At 46.3% G+C, this 23,773-nt stretch overlaps 3 protein-coding genes across 6 annotated transcripts in view; 2 read left to right on the top strand and 1 right to left on the bottom strand.

Moving 5' to 3' along the window:
• The first annotated feature begins 318 nt into the window (after positions 1–318).
• On the top strand, positions 319–4,343 carry naa50 (N-alpha-acetyltransferase 50, NatE catalytic subunit). 2 transcript variants are annotated; one of them, XM_030398891.1, is made up of 5 exons: positions 319–563; positions 2,125–2,258; positions 2,379–2,498; positions 2,590–2,656; positions 2,850–4,343. In XM_030398891.1, the coding sequence occupies exons 1-5, from the start codon at positions 556–558 to the stop codon at positions 3,025–3,027; spliced, it is 507 nt and encodes a 168-aa protein (XP_030254751.1). In that variant the 5' UTR covers positions 319–555; the 3' UTR covers positions 3,028–4,343. The 2 variants fall into 2 exon arrangements, with proteins under 2 accessions (XP_030254751.1, XP_030254750.1); XM_030398890.1 differs by having other exon boundaries at positions 337–563; positions 2,122–2,258.
• A 222-nt stretch (positions 4,344–4,565) lies between these two features.
• usf3 (upstream transcription factor family member 3) lies at positions 4,566–14,737 on the top strand. The gene is made up of 7 exons (XM_030398049.1): positions 4,566–4,691; positions 5,220–5,344; positions 5,438–5,469; positions 5,592–5,674; positions 5,774–5,870; positions 6,042–11,038; positions 12,371–14,737. The coding sequence occupies exons 2-7, from the start codon at positions 5,301–5,303 to the stop codon at positions 14,180–14,182; spliced, it is 7,065 nt and encodes a 2,354-aa protein (XP_030253909.1). The 5' UTR covers positions 4,566–4,691; positions 5,220–5,300; the 3' UTR covers positions 14,183–14,737.
• Positions 14,738–15,063: 326 nt separating this feature from the next.
• boc (BOC cell adhesion associated, oncogene regulated) overlaps positions 15,064–23,773 on the bottom strand; it is a 28,852-nt gene continuing 20,142 nt past the window's right edge. For all 3 annotated transcript variants that reach the window (XM_030398052.1, XM_030398051.1, XM_030398050.1), the window contains exons 5-18: positions 22,977–23,120; positions 22,274–22,567; positions 20,692–20,964; positions 20,340–20,608; positions 20,081–20,246; positions 19,598–19,657; positions 19,119–19,328; positions 18,568–18,743; positions 18,254–18,476; positions 17,976–18,158; positions 17,602–17,813; positions 17,421–17,509; positions 16,642–16,793; positions 15,064–16,205 (exon numbers count right to left, since the gene is read on the bottom strand). In XM_030398052.1, coding sequence (XP_030253912.1) covers positions 16,036–16,205; positions 16,642–16,793; positions 17,421–17,509; positions 17,602–17,813; positions 17,976–18,158; positions 18,254–18,476; positions 18,568–18,743; positions 19,119–19,328; positions 19,598–19,657; positions 20,081–20,246; positions 20,340–20,608; positions 20,692–20,964; positions 22,274–22,567; positions 22,977–23,120 — 2,621 coding nt within the window. In that variant the 3' untranslated portion in view covers positions 15,064–16,035. The remainder of the gene's footprint in view (positions 16,206–16,641; positions 16,794–17,420; positions 17,510–17,601; positions 17,814–17,975; positions 18,159–18,253; positions 18,477–18,567; positions 18,744–19,118; positions 19,329–19,597; positions 19,658–20,080; positions 20,247–20,339; positions 20,609–20,691; positions 20,965–22,273; positions 22,568–22,976; positions 23,121–23,773) is intronic.

Raw genomic sequence — 23,773 nt, 5'->3', positions numbered from 1 at the left:
ACGAAAAACAGTTCTAAAAATGAAAGCAGTTGTGATCTAAATGGGGGTTTTGTGCCCCGTGTAATGCCTGATAGGTTGTGCTTCCTGTCAGGTCTCGTTCGCTGTGATTGGCAGCTCTAATCACAACTGTAGCACCAGATTACTCTTGCCTTCTTATCTCAAATTTCACGACAAACATGTATCGTATAACACAAACACGGAGAGTATCTTATTGATTGTTATAATATTATACATGGTATGTTAACACAGCTAACATTTAGTATTTCCCTGACAACCAGGTTTCAGTAGACAACCTGACAGACGAAACTCAGGGCACAAAAAGTCCTGGCACCAGACAGCAGTGTTTGTGCGCATGCGGGGGTCAGGGTTGACAGTCTCCACACAGTCGTGGAAGGAGTGCGGCGGCTAAGCTAACTGCAACTACCGCAACTAGCTACATGTGGAGGGTAAAACGGGAGGCATCCCCGACCCTAACTCTGTCAAAATTCCTCCTTTTTTCCCAGAACAACTCTAAAGTTCAGCCTCATCGAAAATAAGGGATAATATCTGTTTACAATGAAAGGGTGAGTGTAAGCTTTTGAGTCACGAATAAGTAGCTTAGCACGAGTAAAGTTTTGCCTGTCTGTTTTTTTCTACAAGGGGAGGCGGGGAGGAGACGGCGAGGCTAGCTAGCTTGCTAAGCTACTTTTAATTGGGTGTAGGACAAAAATACATCCGACAGCGCTGTTACTGCAACAGTTCGAGCGCGGTTATTCTCGTTAATTTAAGCCGCTTGTCGGACCTTTCAGGTCGCGAACAAGCAATGCTAACTAGCTAGCTGCTAGTGTGAAGCTGAGTCAGTAAACCCACTCAAGCTAAGCTAAATAGGCAGACCCTTGGTCTCAGGTATTTTGTGTGTTCGCGTCAAAGTCGACAACAGCTCAACTGAACTTAAGTAGCAGAAAACTAGTAAAGTCAGTTATCTAAATTAGCTACGTGACAAGTCACTGGCACAGACAGCTTGTGTTTGTCAGCTAACGTTACCGTATTAGCTTTACACCGGACATCAGTTTCAGAGTTTGTGCCAGCTTGCTCAGCGTAACTTGACATGTCAAAGTTGCACACTGGCAGTGATGCTCGGTGTTGTAACACATTTCTGGCTAAGGTCTCGATTCTCTGATCACGTCCTCAGCCAACGGCGATTAACGCTGAATTGTGTTAATTGTTCGGATAGTTGCCGTTTAAAGTGTGGATGGATGCTGGCACTGTTGATCAGTGTTCCGATGATCAACACACGTGACCAACAGCTGTTTTTTGGATGTGTAGATGCCTATAAATACAACTGTGAACCTTTCAACCACACAAGCTGGAGAGTTGTTTGGGTCACTCACACAGACAGTGTCACACACACTTTCCCAGGCTGTCTTTGAGTTGACTCTTGATTTTAGCAAGTGTCACATCCTTTTTTTTGTAAGAATAATTCAAGAATATCTAAACAAATAGTTTCAGGTGTTGATGTTTTGTTGAAAGAAGATTTACTGTAGAAGAAGAAATACTGTATGGCATCCCATTGTGCTGTGTGACATTTGTGGGTCAGCAGCATGGCTTCCACCACATCTGGATTGGTTGCCATTTGATTTTACTGATCATTACACACAGGGGCTGCTACTTTACAATTCCTAAGATTAACAAGCATTACATCTGTTAGTTTCTTAGATCAATGGTTACTTGGTTAGTCAATTAAATGTCAGAAAATAGTGAAAAACCTCATTAGGTTGATAAATATAAAAATTCTGAATTTGAATTTCTCCTCCGAAACTACATAGAGCCCCTTTTAGTATCACACAGTACTAAGATTTGCATCAAATCTTCACTTTTGAAAAGCTGCATAAAGAGTTGTGCAGTTTGTTTAAAGAATGGACTAATTTTGTACATAGACAAAAGTAATTGATTAATTATTTTAAAAGCATTCAGGTGGTTGGTTTGGTTAAAAAAAACAAAACTAAAATACTCAACTGTATTGAGCTAGATCGCAACTTTACAAAGAGGATTCAGTGAGTCTTTATTGCATTTGTGTCAAATTATCCTATATATAACAGAATACCCGTTGTCAGTCATTTGACCGTTTTGCTCTTGTTCCAGTAGCCGGATCGAGCTGGGGGATGTTACGCCCCACAACATTAAGCAGCTGAAACGCCTGAATCAGGTCATCTTCCCTGTCAGCTACAACGACAAGTTTTACAAAGATGTATTGGAAGTTGGAGAGCTTGCAAAGCTAGGTAAGAAACATCACTCATGTAACCGACTCCCAAATAACCTTAAAAGTTTTTGGTCTTTTTTTTTTTTTAAGAAAGAAGTGTTGGTGATGTTTGAGTCTTACCTCTTTTTTTGTCCTGCAGCATACTTCAATGACATTGCAGTGGGTGCTGTGTGCTGCAGAGTGGATCACTCTCAGAACCAGAAGAGACTGTACATCATGACGCTCGGCTGTCTAGCACCCTACCGTAGACTCGGAATTGGTAAGCAGCTCCACATGTCTGGCAGACGCTGCAGTGCACCTCTTGATCTTGTGTTTTGTTTTTCTAGCTTTGACTCTGTCTTTTTCTCCAGGTACGAAGATGCTGAATCATGTGCTAAACATCTGTGAGAAGGATGGCACTTTTGACAACATTTACCTGTGAGTGTCTGATTGTAGAATATGTGTTTTTGTAGTCAACTCTAGCTACAGCTCCACACACTTTCTGGCTAGAGTAATTAGATCTTTCTTTATTGGAACTGATTGATGTTACAGATTCTTTCTTTCATTGTTACTTTTTGAGCTGTTCTTCTGTTCTCCCAGTAACTAAATTCCTCCTCCTTTCTCTCCCCAGTCATGTGCAGATCAGCAATGAGTCAGCCATTCACTTTTACCAGAAGTTTGGCTTTGAGATCATCGAAACAAAAAAGAATTACTACAAGAGGATAGAGCCTGCAGATGCCCATGTGTTGCAGAAGAGTCTGCGCAGCCCATGTGCACAGCCCACCGGAGAGCTTCAGAAGGCAGAGTAGGGGCACAGCGTTTGGAAAGAGCACAGACGTGCCCGCCTCCACAGAAACAGAACTGTGACAAATGCCCCAGGGTCGACACATTCAACACTTTCTTCAAAGGACGCTAAAAAGAGAAAACAAATTTAAAGTACAAAAAATGCTGCATTTATTTTGCAAAGGGGTCCCCTTTGATTTTTTGCATATTTTATTCCTCCCCTTTCCTCATACAGATAATTGAAAATTACAAAAAAGCTCAGTATCCAAAAGTGCTCCTATGGAAAAAGTTGCCAACAACAGTTTTAGACTTGGTGAAGGGGGAGGGTGTGGTGTTTGCAAATCATACTGTTTGTGTTTGAGTTGTTTTTATGCGGTTAAAAAGCTAACGGGGACGTATCTATACTGTTGAGCAAAAGGAAACAGTTGGTTTGAAGCTGTAAAAGTGTTTGAAAGACCATCACTGACACACGCTTGTCCCAGCTGGTCAGCTTGGAGTGATGCTATGAGTTGTTACATGGAACAGTCACAACTCTATTCCCTCCCCACCTGAACCCTGGGATTTATGGGAACTGTGTCTGACCAGTTTGTTGAAATGTCATGTCCAGAGGGGAGCAACAGAAATGTATCCTCTCGGTACAGGCATGAGGAAGGCTGAACGGTTTTGAGGTGGTGGGAAGACTTGGTCACCACTCATAATTTCTGAATAACTTTATTTTCCAGCCTGTTAATTTAATTCCCCTTCAACTGTTATTTTTATTTTTTACATCAAAATGGCAAATGGTTCAGAGGTTCTCCTGGGTTTACTGCTAATAGTGAAAACATTAAGGAGTAAAAAACAAACAAAAACAAAACGTTGTATTGAATGTGTGACAGGACACTCCATAATGTCTTGTGAGGATTGTTGGAGTAACAACAGATTGGCTGTTTTGGATTAGATTGGGCATTATTTTTAGTAGTAAAATGAAGGTGTGTGAGAATGTGTGTCTCTAAACGTGTGGAAGTGTTTGGAGACATCTAGCCTTAAACACCTTTTGGCACTTTATGTAGCCACCTTGCAGAAATGGTATTCACAAACTTCCTGCATCAGTCAGCTTCTGTTGTTACAAACACCTTCATTAGGTTTTTGAAGCTCTGCAGATAGTTTGGAAATTTTGGTATGGTCTTTTGAACAGCGTTTTACCCCGAGGAAGCTCTGACCCCTCTGCATGCAAGGAGAGTTGTGTCCTCTCCACTGTAGTATAAGCATGTTTTTCCTTTCTTTGAAGAATTTTATCTTTTCTGGAGCTCTATATTGTAAGACTTTTTAACGTCTAAATAAAGGAATTACTATTTGCAGTAAATGTGTTGCTCGTTGTCTCATTCTTGTATATATGCAAAGTGAAATGTTAGCTAATTACGCAGAAATGTAGTTGAAAAAAGACACACTTCTCATAAAGATCTACAGAATACATGTCCAAATACACTAGTTGTTGACCCGACCCTGGATGCCCTCTCGCTCGTCGTGATTGGTTGAAATCTACCACATCTAGAATACCATTGGCTGTGAGCTCATCCAGAGCCCTCCCCTTACTACAATAAGTTAGATGTATCTAAATTGTTTTGAGTTGAATGCTGTGCTAGCTAACAGTTAGCCTCCAAACTCAAAGTTCTTGCAAGGACGGACAGTCTCCAAAATGCCGAGACTAGAGGTGAGTGGAAACTACCATCCATACGCAGCCTGTTAATAGCAGCGACGCAAGGAAATTCGCCATTAATTTGCCTGATAATCATGTCGGTAACGGAAAGCTAAGCTAGCTTTAGCCAGCTAGCTAACAGAAAGCTAGCTGAAAAGGTAATTGCTCAGGTTGCTTGTTTCTTTTGCTAGTTAAGTGACGGGGTAGTTATCTGAACATCGCTTATTGCCAACGTAAATCGGGACTCATAGCTGTTCGTGCCACTCGTAAAACAGTCTGTTATTATGCTGTAATATGCAGGTAAATTAGTTTAGGTTAGCTGTAAAGCTAGGTTAAACTACACCAGATTGTTAGCATCTAATTGTTGTAGTGCAGGCTCAGTGTATCTTAACAATGACTTTCGACTGATATATGTCGTTATATGACATCATTACTGTTGGATAATTGCATCTGAATGACTCCTTGGTGTTATATATTTGTCTTGTGCCATCAAACTTATTTAAAATTCATACTGTGTCCATATGCTTCATGATTTCATTGCAGGACGGACACGAAAGGGATTTAAGGATCAGCTGTTAAATGTGTTGACTGGTACCTTATCACACAGGCAACTGTTAGTATAGGATGCCAGAGATGACTGAAACTCAGACACCCGGTCGTAAACCCAAGTAAGGATGTTTGTTTGATTCAACACAGGTACTTAGATAAGTATGTATGTTATACTAATACAAAAATCTGAAATGCTGTTTTGTTTTCTGCAGAAAGAAGAAAAACAAAGAATCCCACAATGCAGGTGATATATCTCCTAATATGCATTTCTTCAAGTCTTACATCTTTGTGTACATTGATCTGTAGTCTTTATTTGTTAAACTGGTAGTCATCTGGAAATTAAAATCTGGTGTCTTCTTTATATAGTTGAGAGACACAGAAAAGAGAAGATTAATGCTGGGATTAACCGCATTGGTAATCTCCTGCCCTGTTCCCAGGCACTTAAACAGGTAAGAGACAAGCTGGCACATTTGCTTTATCTGCAACACTTACAACAACTACACAGGCCAGTTAACTGTTGTGTGGTACCTTTATCCCATAATCTATAGAGTAAGAACATGATATTGGACCAGGCTTTTCGCTACATCACTGAACTGAAGAAACAAAATGACACAATGCTTCTGGAAGGAGGAGATAAAGTCCAAGGTAAGATTAATAATTGTACATCTCTCACATTGTTTTTTGCAGTAGCAGATACCTTTACTTATATTTGACGTTAAGAGACTATGACTGTAGGCTGCAATGTGTGTACTTGGAATCGTTAACGCATGAATAAGTACACTTGAGTGATTATACGTGTTCTTGGTCTCTGTGCAGCCGAGGAGATTCGTCGGCTGAGGCGTCAGCTGGAGGAGCTGAGGAAGGAGAGCGCTCACTACATTGATATCCTCAAAGCCCATGATATTAACCTTCTAGAAGACCCCACTGTTCACTGGAAAGGCAAACAGCGCTGCGCCAAGGTGGCAAAGGTGACACCCACTCACCAACTCCCAAAGGGGATCATCGTCTATTCCAATGGCAATGTGATGTGTCCAGCAGGAAAGGAGACTAGCCCGGCAAAACAGCCTTCTGAAACAGTAATTCTTCAGCCATCCCCTGAAGTCAGTGCCAGGTTGAGGGTTAATGGAGCCCTGCTGCAAGTTAATACCTCTTCTTCCACCCCTGCACTTCTCCCTGGGTCAACCGCCACTCCCACTCAGTCTACACCAGGCCTGAGAATGATAGAGCAGTGTGTGGTGGAGACCCCAGCTGCAGCCCCAACTCTGCCACCCTCTGTGTCTTACATCACCCTTCAGATCCCTGCAGCCACCACAACCCTGCCCCAGCAACCACAGCCTGCCGCTCCAGCTCCGACGCTCACCATAGCAGCCACGTCACCCTCACAGCTCCCAAGTGAAAGCCCTGCTCAGCCAGTGTCCAATCTCACCACGCTCACCCAGGAGATAACCACATCCAGAGCAGGAGCCCCAGAAGTTTCCTCTTGGGTCACACAGGACACTGCTACGAAGACTGTAAGTTACACAGCTATCCCCAGTAGCCAGGCCCTTCTCAGGGCTGGGGCAGCAGGCAGCACGCAGACTACCTGGACAACACTGCAGATGGCAGGTAACACAGTGCAACCAGTCTGCCAGAGTCTCACCACCCCAGAGGTCATCAACCCCACCCAAGCGGTCCAGCAGGTGACTGTATGTCCAATGGGCAGCAAACCTTCTGTTCAGCCCATTCAAATACAGATGCAACCACATGTGCCTGTACAGCAAGCACCCATTACAGCCCACATTCAAGCACAGCCCTTTCAGAGACCACCCCAGCTACGGCCAGCAATCCTGAACCAGGCCCTTCCTCAGCCAGTCCTAGCCCCTCAACCTCAGTGTACTGTTCTCCCCAGGGCAACAATAGTACCCCAGCCAGCTGTGGTGACACATCCTGCCATTGTTTCACAGCCCCAGCCTGCTGTACTTCAGCCAGCGTCATTGGTTCCCCATCCTCCGACAGCCCTCATACCTCAGCCTCAGCCCACCTTGGTTCCCCAGCCACAGGCCACAGTGCTGCCCCTCCTTCAGACCATGCAGGTGCTGCAGGTCAACCCAACAGGAGGGACGGCTTCGGTTGCAACAGCTTCACAGAACACTAACAACCCAAGTGTGGTCATCCTACAGCAGGCCAGTTCTTGCCCAACCCAGTCAGTTGTAAGGGACGAAATAACCAATCAGACACCTTGTCAGCATATTGTAATCATCCAGGCACCCAATCAGGCTGCACCTGCCCCACAGACTCCACAGGTTGGCATAGTGCCTGCAGCTGTGCCTGCTGCAGTACCTGTTATGTCCACCCAAATACCCACAACCAGCAGTTCAACTTCTGCACCTTCCTTACAGAGTGTTGGGGGAAAACAGCTGGTGCATATTCTTCCGCGCCCTGTTCAGCCTCAAATGAACCATCCCCTTCAGGTCACCCAGGCCTCCACTTCCCCACCAATTCCTTCAACCCCACAGACTATCACTGTGAATGGCCAGGTGTTTGCCCTGCAGCCCATGAAGACTTCTGACCACTCCAGCTCCCAGGGTGGGCAGAGTACACTCCAGCTGGTCCAGCCCACCACCACGGAGGAACCAACAACTAATGTGGCCCTGAACAGTTTAGGGGCACTCAGCAGTCTCAATCAGAGTATCTCTCAGGGCCTCCCACTTACCATTTCTAGCCAGAGCAGTATTCAGCCTTCAGCGGCTCCATCATCAATAGTCCAGCAGACACCGCCTCCCGCTCAAGCATCCATCCCTGGAACCAAACTTGCTCTACCTGCCCGGCAGCTACAGGTCCCTTTGAATCCAGTCAAATCAACGCTGGTGGCGAACGCCTCTAACACTACAGGAAGGAGGCTCCGTACAACTTTGAATGCAAAGAGGGCAACAGCTAAAAGGACTAAACAACCCAAGAAAAAAGAGCTCAGTCAGGCACAGCCTGCAGTTGCTGTTTCAGCCAAGCCAGTGGCTTCTGCAGGAGAAGGTCAAACAGTTCAAGTTACAGTGTCACAAAGTTTACAGTCCTCGACTGTAAAAGTCACAGACATTCCCCCTGCTTGTACCACAGCTGTCACAACTGCAGATTGTGTTAAAGCTGTAGCAAGTGTCACCTCTACACAGAACACTCAGATAATGATTGTATGCAGTTCCTCTAATGAGTCAACTGTGCCGAGTCAGTCCAATCCACAGACTAAAGTCCCTGTCAGTGCATCTCAGTCTGATGTTATATTCAGTCAGACTAGTAACACTAGTAGTGTGGCAACTACAGTTACAACTGTCAATGTCACATCGTACAAGCCATCAGTCAGTGAAGCTGTGGCCACTGAGGGTAAACCAGCTGTAGTTTCTGGCAACATCTCGACCGTAGTCAAACACTCAGTTCCAGAGGTTAAACAGGCAACCCCCAGTTCAGCAACTGACACAACACAAAGTAAGTCAGCTGCCACTACTAGTGTTTCTAGACAGAGCAGATCTGTTGTCAGTTCTGCAGGTGCCACTGAGACTCGGTACACTCCCACCACTGCTGCATGTATGACTCCAGTCTGCTCCAGCAGTGTCACAATGACTCCACCAGTATCTTTCAATCAAGCATCACCACCAACTTCAGTATGTAATCCCCAGGGATCTAATACCACAGGTCTTCTGCCCTGCAATAAACCGGTTTCTCAGACGACAGCTTCACCCTCTGTGTCCACAACTGTGGGGCTCCCATCACCTGCCACAAGCTTTTCTGCAGCCCACAGCTCTGTTGCAGCCCCTACAACAAGTTCAGAGTTTAGGAAAAGGGTCACTACCAGTAGAGCTCCAACGCTGCAGACTGATGTGAACATTCCCAATCCCTCCCCCTGCCTTCCCATTGAAGTCAAACCACCCCAGCCTGCTGGAGGAGACAGAGAGGCTCATGTGGATAGACACTCCACAATAGCAGCGAAAGAAGGCTTGGTGGCAGCAACTTCTGAAACTCCCTCCAGAAAAGATTTTGGCATGTCTCAACAGGTGTACACTAACCTCGATGATCAAACTATAGAGCACCCTATGACATCCAGCAGACAGACAGAATCTCCCATGTCTACAGGGGCTGGGGGAGGCAGAGGGTTCTCTGTGGCGTCCATGCTTCCCCAGGGCCACAGTATTAGTGCATCATCTGGCTCATTTGGAACATTTACATTCACCTCTGAGCAAGCAGAAATGCTGGCCTTGGCCATGCTTGAACAGGACAGTCCAGGAAGGCGGAGCGGAGGCTGCTCTGGGGACAACAGTGCTTCAGCAAACCCCACCACAGCCACATGGGAGCCCCCCAAAACTCCACCAGTGTCTAGCAGTAAAGAAAGGGGCTCAACTCAACAGACAAAAGTGACTAAATCCATGGACACAGTTACAGTTAAACCAGCTGTTCAGGTGTCCGTCAGAGGACCGGTGGGGGAGGGGTCTGTCAGTGGACCTAATGGAAGCAGACATCCACAGAACATCTCATACTCTCAGTCGCAGTCCCTTCCCCAGGCCCAGTCTCAGAGCTCCTCCCAGAGCGGCACTGTTGCCAGCCTCAGTGTCAACAACTTGATCAGGCCCAGTTCCAGTCAGCAACCTTACCCTGGCTCCCCCAGTCTGGCTGGCCAGCAGAGGTCTGTTCCCTCACCTGTTGGGACCTCGGCACACATATCCCAACCCTCAAACAATGCCCTCTCACCCTGCTCTGGCGCAGCCCAGCTGAATGAGTACACCCCATTAAAGACTGCATTAATGAGGGCTCAGGCTGGAGCTGCCGTGGCTGAGCGGCAAGTTAAGATCATCTCCAAGAGGCAGGCCCAGGAGGAGGTGATGCTGAACACTGGAAAACGACCCAAGCCTTGCCCTCCATCAGCTACCACTGTTAGCCATATGGAAGTGAAAGCACCAGACCACAGCCAGATGATGGTGGGGCAGCTGCCTCCCACGTCTGCCGCTGTCATGACGAGGATCAATTCAGAAAGTGCAGGCCCCCTCTTCTCCACAAACTCTTTCATGAGCCCGGTAGTCCGACCCACAGATGGCCACTGCCCTCCTCAAGGGCCCCTTGAGCAGAACCAGCCAGGTGTGCTTCATCTGCCCCAGGGTCATCCACAGCATGCTGCAACCCAGCCCAGCCAGCACCTGGGAGGAAACCTTTACATGAAACAGCAGCAGCAAGAGCAGCAGAGACACCATCTGTATCATTTGCAACACCACCTGACACAGCCTGACCCTGCACAGCGCCACTCACTACACCAGAGGGCGCTTCAACAGCAGCAGCAGGAGCAGCAGCAGCAGCATGTGCAGAAGAAGCGGGGACTTGTGAGAGGCAGTCAGAATGGTTCACCTGCTGGGCTGCAGCAGAAGCAGCATCACCTGGAAAAGTCTGGAGTTCCACAGCCGCACTCACACCAACAGACACAGCATCAACAGCACACACAGCAGCAGCAGCAGTCACAGCAGCATCAACAACAGTCGCACCAACAATCACAGCAGCATCAACAGCCAACACAACACCAACAGTCTCATCACCAACAGCAGACACACCAACAGCAGCCACAGACGCAGCATCAACAACACCAACAGCAGCAGCAGCAGTTACAGCAGCAGCAGCAGCAGCAGCAGCAGCAGAGCTCTCACTCCAGACACCAGCAGCATCTGCAACAGCAGATCCAGCAGCAGCAGCAGCAACAGCAGCAGCAGCAGCAGCACTTTAGACATCAGGAGAAGAGCTGTGAAGCCCAGGCCGCAGGATCCAGAGCCCACCACAGCAGCCACCTGGGCCAGCAGGAGCACCTCAAGGTCAGTGATAACATGGTAGATAACTGGGGAAATTATATCTTGATGAAAAGAAACCCAAATTCTCGCTCTTATGATCACCTGTGAGATTCATGAGTCAAATCTTTATTGTCATTGATCAAAACAGCGAAGTGTCTCCCTGAGCGGTGTAATGCAGAATGCTAGATAAAAGCAGTATGCAAAGTAGATTTAAATGATATGAATTAAAGGACGATACCAAAGATATAATTGTTGCTGAATAAAATAAAATAGGCATCAAGAGGATTGTTAACACTTTAATTTTTCACAAAATAGAATACAAAAATAAAACTACTGCTTAAATGGTTCAGGTATCAGTGTGTACACAAGTCTGTGCACCCAGTACCACATGATTTATTTCTTAGAAATGGCGCCCTGCTACTTCCAGCAGCATCCTGTATGCCTGTATGCAACTAAAAGGATAAGTTCACCCAAAAATGAAAACGTCGTAGTCATTATCTCCTCCCCCTATGCTGATGAAAAGTCGCAAAGTTTTGTTGTCCACAGAACATTTCTAGACCTTCACAGCAAAACAGCATTGCAGAATTGTCCTAAACAACTAAAGTAGATGGGGACTTGATGTAAAAACATAAAACGACTCCATGCAGCCTGTCCGGGGGCTCCAGAAGTCTCCAGAAGGTGTTATTTGTTATTTACACCTTTTTAAAGCCATGTTATTCTTTTAGGTGATGTTTTTTTCACTGCTCAAGGAGCAAATACCTTGTAACTTGTGTAATTAAAAACAGATCCATAACACATCAGCCATACAAAATTAGCACTTGACGGTCAGATATGGGAGAAAAATGATTGTATTTTTCTAATTATTATAATGATATAGTGTGTCATTCTGTCAGTGCAGTCAAATGTGTTAAAACAAGTTCAAACTGGTATGCTGGTATATTTGGGCACTGGTTGGTAAATCTGTCCAACCTATTTGACACTTTGGCCAACAGCAGTGTTCCCGTTACAAAGACTTAGCTGCAGACCATATTTACACAACCACAGCAAAAGAAAAAAATCCTAAACAATAAAAACAAAATGCATGCCGAGGAGCTTTTTCTGTCCTGGGCCTCCAGTGAACAAGTAGTCCTGCCCCCTTAGCCGCAGAGACAGAGGAATGAAAATCCAAGGATGCAAGTAATTTAAAGTGAAGCACAATGAAGAGATTATAGTATTTAACCAGTTGTCAGTGTTTTCACTTGATGCTGTCTATCTATACACATCTGGGAACTATCAGTAAAACACTGTCTGTATTTATTGCTGTCATTGTATTTTGGTAATCCATCTAAATAACCTTCTGACTTTTCTCTCCCTCAGCCTGGTCAGGACCATAACGCTATGCAGAGGATGATGAGCGCCAGGACTCTGGAGCAGCAGCTCATCTCTCCTCCCAGCAATCCTGTGTCCCGGTCGTCTGACCTGGCTTGCGCTCCATCACGCCAGGAGCGTCACCGTGTTTCCAACTACTCTGCTGAGGCGCTCATTGGTAAAAGTTCCACTAGTGGTGAACAGCAGCGCATGGGTCTCCACCTCCAACCTGGCCGTGGTGCCACACAGGAGCAGCCGGACCTCCGCGGTTACCTCGACACATCACGAGGGAAGGCCAACATCGCACACAACCAACAGAATCGACTCACCTCTGAACACCCAGTGTCTGCTGATGTCCAGCGGGTCTCTGAGTGTCCGCCATTCAAGGTCATGGGAGGAGGAGGAGCAGCACATCAGCTCGGTGGTTTTGAGGCTCAGGTATCCCGTGGGAGTGACATGGCTGCTAAGTCAGTGCAGCCTTCCCAGAGGGGTCCTCAGGGGCAGCAACAGGGAGGGTTCAGGATGGGTGTTGGCCCTCCAGCGGACGGCAGGAACCGTGGCGGCTACAGCACAGCTCATCCCGGCTCACAGGGAGTCCAGGTTGGACCTGCGCTGCCCCGGGAGCAGGAAGGATGTCACCAGAGTTTCATGCAAAGCCTCCTTTCCCCCCACCTGCCTGATCAGAGCAATCACCAGCGGGTGCAGTGCTGTCCCCCAGTCAGCATGGAGTACAGCTGTGTGCCTGGAAGCTCTTCAGGAGACATACAGGGCAAGGCCTCCAGCCCCAGTGTGCCACAGACACAGAAGGCCCAGGCTATGCGTCTCGGAGAGGGCAACAAGGGCCACATTTCTCAGGTCAGCAGTAATATGCACGGAGGCCCGGGTGTGCGTGCAGGTCTCCCCCACCCTCCGACCCCACACAGCAGCTCTGAGCCAGGCCGCTCCTCAGCCACCTCCAGACCTCCCACTGCTGTTAGCCAGCACTCTCGCCACATAGCCCGAGACGCTCCGCCCACCAAGCTGAGACCAGGTGACAGGGCTCGATCAGGTGCTCTGAGACACAGCAACCCCTTTGAGCCTGAGGGCCACCTGCCTCTGCCCTCTGGTGGCGGGGTGCTGCTGAGCAGGCCACAGTCGGGAGGAGAGGCACGACGCAGCACTATCGTTCGATTTATGGCAGATAGTGCTCAGGTTCCTAGTGACAACAACCTGGTTCCTGACCAACACCTAACTCAAAACTTTGGTTTCCCCTTTATTCCTGAGGGAGGGATGAATCCTCCACCTCCCATCAATGCTAACTCCACTTTCATCCCTCCAGTCAGTCAGCCCAACGCCTCCCGTACGCCGTCTCTTCTCCCTGTGGAGCCCCAGAACACTTTACCCTCCTTCTACCCTTCTTATTCTCCAGCGGCTCACCCCAGCCTTCCCAGCGACGTCACCCTCCAATACTTTCCCAACCAAATGTTTACCAGCCCGAGCGCCGACAAGGGCAGCGCTCCTCCGCTCAACAACCGCTTTGGCTCCATCCTCTCCCCGCCTCGTCCTGTGGGTTTTGGCCAGGCCAGCTTCCCCTTGCTTCCGGATATGCCACCTATGCCCATCGCCAACTCATCTGGAATCACCCCTCACATATCCAACTTCAGCCTCACCTCACTGTTCCCTGAGATCGCCACAGGCATGCCCACTGACGGTTCAGCCATGCCAATGTCTCCCCTGCTGTCTCTCTCCAACACCTCGTCTGCTGACTCTGGGAAGCAGCCTAATCGTCCTGCCCACAACATCAGCCACATTCTTGGCCACGATGGCAGTTCAGCTGTGTAAGAAGAGGTCCTGCTGCTTTTTGACGAACTGGTGTTCTAAAGAGGAGAGTTTGATTTTGAATTCAAGATGTGTTTCTGTTAAATATTCAGGAAGTCACGGCGAGCGACCTGATGAACGGTTTCTAAGCTGATGCGACACCACGTCTGTCTGGTGGTGAATTTTGTTGTTTACATGTTCACACAGTCTCAATCTCGAATCTGTTCCTTCTGGCATATGTATGATGTCAGAGTTATAATTTGTAATTATCTTTTAATTTTAAGGTGATAGGAAATCACGTTCCTTTAAAGCTCTTTGTATGAAATGTTGGTTAAACCGACAACAAAATGATATTAAGGTTTAGAACTTGAATTCAGTGTATTTTTGGGGTCGTTAAACCTTCTGCACAGTTACCTACCAATGTAATTTACTAACTTATATCAGGTTGTAGTGTACAGAATCTTTGTTTTTCCAAGAGCTATTTTGTAAATACCAATGTTTCATATCAAAATTGTTAGATTATGTATGTATTTGTAAATACAAAAGTTGATTAATAAAGTTTATAAGGAGACATTTGTATTTGTTGCCAACGGGAGAATCGTGTTTTCATACTCCACTAGATGGCACTTGAACTTCTCACTATTTTCTGTGTAGTTCTGGGCGGTGCAGCAGAATCCTCCAGTGGGAGAAACAATGAAAATTAGTGGCGTTTGTGGTGTCTTGTTCAACAAGAGCGGATTTAAAACTAAGTTGACACATGTGTGAAAAGGAAACTAGACAGCAAATTATTTGTTTTCACTGTGAAAACACAGCAAAACAAAAAGAAAGCATTTTAATCACAGTGTGCAGACTTCGAGCTGCCACATAAATGTATCCCGAGATTGAAAGGACGCACCAAACTCCAGTCAAATTTCATAAGCTTTTATTTACATGCAATAGTGCTCCAGCATGTGCAGCCACAGAACAGCCACACTTTATAAAAGGGGGAGTGTAGATTCAGGATCTCCTTCATTTGTGATTGTGGATGTCTCTGGCAAAGACTAATACTTATGCACCAACCTGTGAGGGAGGAATAATACTGGCACACCTGTCACAGCGCCCTCAACCGGCAGTCATTTGGTAACCAGCGATGAGTAAACACAGAAGTGGTTGCAGTATAAAGTTCAGCTTATCCATGACTGAGTTTAAGATAGTTTGTTTTTTTTCCAGAATCTCTCCCATTCAGTGATTTAAAAAAAAAAATAACAAAATCAAAAAAATAAATAACTATACAATATATAATCTCTTGTACACTACTGGAACAGAATGATTTATGTTGCATACACTTGTTAATAGTTTGTTAATGATGAGCAATGCATAATACATTTGTGTTACTGCTATACAAGAAGACAGGTGGTTGTATTTTGAAAACATGACAAAAGCAACAGAACTAAACAGCAATGAAGCACCTCATAATTACAGCATCAGACTGGTTTGAATGGTCCCTTTGTTTCTGTTGTACATAAAGCTAAGTACCTAAGGTCCAGACGTTTGAGGATGGAGGAGGATATCTGTGAGGAATGACTAGACATGAAGTGCTGAACTGAGAGGAATCCCCTGCAGATTTAAAATGCCCCCTGGCTGATCTTCTTCACATGAGGAATAATGTCTCAAACCTCCTCAGGAAATGCAGACAGCATCACAACTTGGTTCTCCCTTTCTCCGTGGCGTAGCGAGCAGGGGGAGGTATGAATAAAAGAGTCTTTTTTTTTTTTTCAATATGAAAATAACCTTATATACAGTATAATCAGACACTTATGTACAAAAGCATAAATATATAAATATCTGTGATACAAAAATAAATATTTTCTCTGGTTTTCTTCTTGTTCAACAGTCTCTCATGCATCTGTTGTGTTGGCTGTCCCTTCGTCCCCGGGGAATGCTTCATTCGGGAGGATGTTCACTTCCTGTATCGCCGTGTCTTGGGACTGCGGCGTCGAGGCTGCCGACGACGAGGTGGTGAAAATCCCTTCGTCTTCTAGAGAGAGAAGGGGAAAGGACGTCGACTCTGCAGGAAGAAGCAGGGAGAGAGAACTGGTCAGAAAAAACAATTGAACTCAACGTTACTCGTACAACTTTCGTATTTAAACAAATAGGGGGCAGCATATCACTGGAGTAGCCGCTAACTGCTCTCAACTGTGGCCGTTAGCCAGTTAGCTCAGTTAACTCAGTTATTTATCCTTCTCTTGCTTTCGATTCTGTTTTTGCACAAGATCAGTTGCCTTTGTTGTTTAATATATTCTTCTGTGAGTCTGTGAGATTCGGTTGAAAGCTCCAAAGCAAAAAAAAAGCTAGTCAGTTGAGATTACTTGGCCACACATGACATCTTCAAAATGTCAGGCTCTCCCCTCCAGCCTACCAATTAATAATCCACAGTGATTGCTCCTTGTTGGGATCTTGACATAAGCTAAGGAAAGCTACGTTGCAAATGACAGTAGACGTACTGTGAGTGATGCCATCCTCCGCTCTGTCTCCTCCACAGACACTGCCGTCACCTCTCAGTTCCTGTGAACTGAGGTGCTGGTGGGAAGAGTCGAGGAGCTGAAGAGTGGAGTCATCAGCAGGACAGCAGCTCTGTTCAGGATGATCTGAATCACTAAGGAAGACAAGGAAATAGGTTTATATTAGGGCTGCAATTTATAATTCTTTCCTGCACATTTGTCCACAGACCAAGGTGGCATTACTTGCATGTTGGGTTTATTGTATTTTTAACCTTCAAGTCTACCCTGAGTACAGTTGCAACAATTAATCAAGTAGCTGTCAACTATTAAATTGGTCACAAGCTGTTATGGTAATTGACTGATACGTTTGAGGTCTCTTTTAGAAAAAAAACTCTGATTCCAGCTTCTTAAAGGTTAATATTTTCTGGTTTTCTTCACTCCTCTAAGACATTTCAGGACGTCTTCTTCACCTTCTTCTTTTGGAAACACTGACTTACATTTTGCATCATTTTCTGCCATTTCATAGAACCAAACAACTAATTTATAAGTAGAGAAAATAATGTACAGATTAATCAGCAATAAATTAATTGTTAGTTGCAGCCCTAGCTACCTGTAGCTGCCTCGATTACGCGGTTTTTCATACGTGGGGAAGTTTTACACTGATAGTCAGACTAACACAATGGTTGGGATCCTTCTTTAAATAATAATAGGAAGATAACTTGATTATGTTCCCACAGTACATCACAGCACATACCGTACATGACATTTACATGTAAACATACCTGGTGGAGTAGTGGTAAACAGGCAAATGTCCATTTGACATCGTCTGTGGTAACAACGTGTCACACTCCATGTCACAGTCCACCTCGTCCTGCAAAACACAAGCACATATTAGAGCACAAGTTCAAAAGTATTTCAAAGCATGGACAGATTATCAACAACCTGTATGGAATGTGTCTTTACCTGCTGCAGCCCCGGCAGGCAGTGTGTGTTGTGGTGAGGCTTGCCGTTCGGAGTGTACTCTCCGTTAGCAGGGTAGACGCCGTGCGGAGCCGCCATGTGGCCGTCCAGTGGGCAGTGGCCAACCAGGGCAAGTCCCTGAAGGGGCACCATGGTGTACTGGCATGAAGACACGGGGGCGGCGACAGCAGGGAAACACAAGTCGGATGTTTGCTCTGAAATAAGCACAAAAACAGAATTAAAGAGATGTACAGGAAAATACTTTTAATGGCTGCAAAGACATAAAAGGAGACTGGTTTTCTTTCCTTCAGTGTTTTATACGTTCTTGTGCATGTAAAAGACCTTGTCTCTTTTAAGGAACTGAGAGGAGCACTCACTCTGTTTGGCCCAGGCCCTCCAAAGGCAGAAGGGGATGAAGGCGACAATAATGAAGACGAAGGCTCCTAGGACGATACCAACTATGAGGTAGGGGAGGTCGCCAGGCCGAGGTATGAGTCCGCCGGGGTGTTCGAAGCTGTGGTCTGGCATCTCCGATGGGATAGGCCGACTATTTGGACGAGCTGAGGAGACAAAATAATCGTTAGATCTCAGACTCGCCTACCTCAGCCTGAAAGTGTGAGTGTCGGTCTCAGCCGAGGAAGCAAAATGACCTCACCTTTTGTTTCACGGATCACCACGTTGCCAAATTCACTCTCTCCCTTCTCGTTGAAGCTCTGCATCTTGATGTCGTAGGCGGTCTCAGGCTGGAGGTCAGTGATTGAGTGCCAGTATCTGTCTCCCTCCACCACATCCTTCTTATAGTCACTGTCATTATCGCTGTCTGACGGCCGGTAGTAGATGTAGAAACCGTAGATGGGCGTATTGTTTACAGGAGTGTACTGTTGAGAGGGAGATGAATCATGTCACAATGAACAAAACACTTATTTTGGTAGACAAAAACACACTAGTTTTTCACTTCCAGTCACTCACCGTCCATTTGAGAATGATGGTCGTCTCATTGATGGCTTCGTTGTAGGTGATGTAGGGTCCGTCGACAGGGCGCTCATGGGGTCTCCCACCCACCACAGTGTATGCCTTCGAAGGAGCACTGGGAGGACTGGAACCGATTACATTCACCGCCACAACACGAAACTTGTAGGACGTTCCTACAGGGAGAGGAATAACCATCAGTAATCTGTCTCTGGAGGCAACACGCCGCCTAGGATGAAGCTGTGTTGACTAATGATGTTTGTTTTCACATTACTTTATGTCTTCCGTTTAAGAACAAATGCCATGTTGATTGCGTTCCGGTTATGGTTTTGACTGATGGCAGCAATTACTAAACTGACTGTAACAACACTCATTACGCTGATGAATTTACAGGCCGTGGGAGTGTAATTATGGCAGGACATCGTCATTATAATTATACGGTACATCCTCCTTCTCTCTCTCCCCCCCCCCCCCCCCCCCCCCCCCCCCCCCCGACCCCGACTTCTTTGAATAAGAACGACACTGTTTGAGTGCGTGTGAAGATGGCCGACCTTTCTCCAGTCCCGTGATCTCCACAGAGAGCCGCGAGGGGGGGATGTTTTCCACCGCCGTCACCCAGTCCTCTCCGGCCTTCTTCACCTTCTTGTACTCCACCCGAAACGACTGGATAGGGAAGCCGCGGTTACCCCGCGGAATCCAAGTCACGTATGCCGACGTTTCCGTTGCTGTGGAGACTGTGGGCTTGTCAGGGGCTTCGGGAGCTGCAGAGGAAGGAGAGTGGTGTCAGATCGAGGACAGGAAAAGACATAAACTCGCAAACAACACTGTAATTATAAGAGACAAAACACATTGCATTCAGCACTTACTGAGAGCTCATCCTTCAGAGACAGAGAGGAAAGAGAGATTGAGAAATGTTAGTCAAAAGGAGAATGGTTAGTTCAGGTTCTTTCGTAAAACAGTTTAGCAGAAGTCAATTATTGTTAGTTTAGTTACTAGGATTTTGCAGGTGCGGGATTCGAGGGATACTTACGAGAGAGGCTTGGCGAAGGGACAGCGGGCGTTTTCGGTGGGTCGATTTGCCCTTTACGACCTGATGACAGAAAACACAAACACTCAGATTTTAAATTAAGGAACTGCTTTAAGAGCCATATTCATTTGTGATTAATTTCTTTTCTGCGTGACAAACAACATTTGAACTGGAAAAAGACAAGTGACAAGCGACAACCTCTCAGGTTGGAAAATGATGCTGATGTGGAAGGGCCAAACACTGCAGTTGCTCCGATGGCTACGTGAGGCTCAATCCCCACACACCCCCATATGAAAATGCTTAACTTTACAGCAGAGGTACAAAAAATTCCCATAATTCGTTTTTCAGCTTTTAGACTAAAATCCCATTTTTAAATTATGATAATGCAAGATGAAAAGTTAAAGGATTACCAACATGATTAATTCATGACCAGCACTGGCATAAACATGGTTAAAACGCTTCATGTCTGCTCTGACAGTGTCGTACCTTTGCCAGTTCTGAAGGTCATCATAGCAGGTTGTCCCAAACCGGCACAGTTTTTGGCAGCCATCTCCACCTCGTACAGGCTGTCTGGATGCAGCTTGGCCAGAGTCAGCTTGTGGAGGGAGCCTGAGATACTGCTGGACGTCCACTCTGCTAGAGGGTCTCCCACCTGAGTGATACAGAGACAGACAGGTGAGTTGCTGACAAAGGAAGTGTACATTTTGAGATAACATACTGTTTAGGTGTGAAGTGACTGCGGTACCTTTCTGTATTTGACCATATACTCCAGCACAGGGACACCTCGCTCGTGCCGCGGCCTCCAGGTGAGCTCATAGTAGTCAGCCTTGCCCGTGCGCGGCTGGCTGGAGATGATGGGGGCGTCTGCAGGCAGGATCTGTCCCGGTAGCTCGGAGCAGTCGAGAGGCAACATGGCGCCCGAGGCCCCAGGCCTCACAGGCGGCTGCTCTCTCAGCACCTTGTCTGGGCTGAGCGGCCGATAGATCGAGGGCAGCTTCCCTCTGGAAGAGATCCCTAAAAAAGAAAAGTCATCATGAAATCTAACGAGTGAACAAAAAGAGTCAGATCTGTGACAAATGACGGACTATGTGACTCACCGGTTGAGACTGTGATGAGGCGAGCAGAGGCCTGAGAGCTGCCCACCCCGTTCTCAGCCATGCACTGATACAGTCCGTCGTCCTGAGGGCCCACATTGGAGACTCGCAGCACCTTGGAGGTCAGGCGGTGGCGAGGAGACGGGGCCAGGGGACGGGCGTTGTGAAGCCACATCACTGAGGGAGTGGGTTTACCACGGGCCTGGCAGATGAAGCGCACCGTCTCTCCATACGCAGCCTCCTGCTGCTGTAGCTCCACCGTCACCTGAGGCGGCTCTGCAGGAGACAGACTCAAAGTCAGGAGGCTAGTTCCAAATTACATCAGTGCTACCGAGCTCATACATTACAGCTGTTTTTCTATTAGGCTTCCTATTCCCCAAAATGTACTGATTCCAGCTTCTCACAGCATCGTTTTTTTATATAGTTGTAAACTCAATATCTTTGTGTTTTAGATAATTAGTCAGACAAAACAAGCAAAACACGTCTGACGGACATTTGTGGCAATTTTCTGACCGTTTACATGTTATAGGTTTTTTTCTCCATTTAATCCAAACAATCCAATAATCACATGATTAATCCATAATTACAATAATCTTCTAAAAGAGGGGCAATATGTATTTTTGGAGAAGAAATTCCAACTCAGAATTTTAATATTTTACAAATATTAAAACTGAATGAACAAGCCGTCACAAAAGCACTATCTGTAGCTAGAAAGGTGGCAGGGTCTGCCAAATACATTGTTTATTCAGTCATGAAGACAAAGAGTTTGTTTAGTTTGTTCAGCCATAAAAAAGTCAGTCAATTAATTTTCAATCTTCTGATTAAAATCTCTTCCCCAAATCTACATAGTAGTTCCTTAATCAATTTTAAGTTTAGTCTATAAAAGTTTACAAAATAAAAAAAGGCAAAAAACATGGCACATGGTGACATTTTCTTAGTTTTTTTGTGCGAACAACCATCAGAACCTCTAATATCCGTCTTTCAAAATGATAGAAAACACAGAAAAAGCTGCTGGGACCAGTAAATCCGTTGCTCGATAAAAGCATGCTGCATTATTAAATCTGTTTAAGCTCGAACAATGTCACATGTGTCTCAGTAAAATCACAATCATGCAACGTGTGTGTGTGTGTGTGTGTGTGTGTGTGTGTGTGTGTGTGTGTGTGTGTGTGTGTGTGCGTGCGTGCGTGGGGTCTGTATGACAGGAGGGAGTGTAGAGCCAGGCAGGCGGGGCCACGCCAGCTAGTTGATGGTTGGCTGCTTGTGAATCAGGGAAAGACAGAGCTCATTACAGCAGCTCTCTGGCTTTGATTAGAGCCAGCTGCAGAGAGACGAGCCCACAACACACACACACACACACAGAGAAAATCACTGTAAAAACAGTCATCCATAACCTAGACACATTCAGTGAACTCCTGCTGAAGAATAGAGCGCTCTGTCTCCACAGAGTCTTTCTTACACAGCACCTCCTGGGCTTACATGCCTCCGACACGCTCACGCACAGACCCCCGTTCTCTCTGCCGCCAAACAGCAGTCAGACTAATTATCAAATCCACGATACTGACAAAACAGCTTTCACTTTACTCACCAAACACTTGGACGTCATACAGCACCGTAGCAGAGCTGGCCGAGCCCATGCCGTTATCCGCCCGGCAAACGTAAGTGCCGGAGTCGGCCTCACCCACCGCGTCGATCAGCAGGTTGCTGAGCAGGAAGCGGGTGTTGTTATGCGAGCGCAGGTCCTGCCCGTCTTTGGCCCATATGACCTGCGGCGTGGGGATGCCACTGGCCACGCACTCCAACACCAGCCGCTGGCCTTTGGTCACCATGATGGAGCGCGACGCCGGCGGGTAGATGATACGAGCGGCTTCTGAGGTTGAGCCTGGAAAAAAGACGAGGACAGTCAGTGTGATGTGAAAAAGTCTGTGCTTGTTTCCCACACGTCTCAGTTGTCTTCAAATTGCTTGTATATGTGTTGTGGTTGAAATTTCAGCCAGAGCACAAAAGGGACATAAAGCATTTGCAGAATCATGAACTGTGCACGTCATCACCTGAATAAATGTCTCCTGGCAAGACGGGGATGATAAAAGTCACGCTGGGCTTCAGAGCCCTTCACATGGGTGCCACATGTGGCCACAGTTACAGTTACAAGCTCTCAAATAATGTCTTCTCTGATGTAATTACTTAATGGCCAACACATTCACCCCTGAATTCAGTCTTTAGGTCATGTTTTTATTAACACCAGCTATGCTGATAAAAAAAAAACTCTGCAGTTGTGCATTATGACTCACGGCGTATGCGCAGGCGGTCGGCGGAGATTGACGTCTTGACCTCCTGAGTGACGGGGTTGTAGGCAGCGCACTTGTACGGCCCCTCGTCGTCCTGCGTGGCGTTGGCTATCTGCAGGTTCCCTGACGGCATGATGAGGTAGTTCCCTACAGGAAGAAGGAACAAACAGGTGTCAGAGCGTGCCAAAGTGATCGGACCTGTACACTTCGGACCAGCTTCTGTGAGGGATGTCGCTTTTGATGGACCGAAGATAAAGACTTGAAAGGTTTTGTTTGTCATCTGGTCGAACATCATGTGTAGTGAAATACAGGGTGTTAGAGTCATGAGGCTGCGCGACAAAGACAGATTCAATTCTTTGTCATCCAATTCAGATAAAAGATTTATAAAGGTTGGATACTGCAGGCAGGATGGAAGTTTCTTTGGTAGGGGAAAAGTGACTTTACTTGGAAATTGTATTGCCCAAACTAAGGACTCTAATTGACTTGACGATGAAAAAAAATGATTTGGACATACATGAGACTTGGACTAATTGACTTGAATCACAAATCTGCTTGTATTTTGAGCAGGTTTGAGGTGATGAGCCATAAACTGTAAAAAGTACGTAGACATTTCACTAATCCATTGTGCAAATGTTCAGGTCGGTGAGAAGGATTCAATGTGCAAGGGAAGCAATAAGATGAGATCAGGGTTTGCACTCTTATTTTCATCCTTTTAAGTAAAACCAAGAGGAACAGCAGGTAAATCAAGTCCATGCTGTGAACCACACGTGTAATCTGAGCACTGTGTGCCATTCCAGACC

This window comes from Sparus aurata, chromosome 19 (genome assembly GCF_900880675.1).
Source record: "Sparus aurata chromosome 19, fSpaAur1.1, whole genome shotgun sequence".
NCBI classification, from domain to species: Eukaryota; Metazoa; Chordata; class Actinopteri; order Spariformes; family Sparidae; genus Sparus; species Sparus aurata.
The sequence above is the reverse complement of the archived record's forward strand: the minus strand, read 5'-3'. Positions and strand labels throughout refer to the sequence as shown.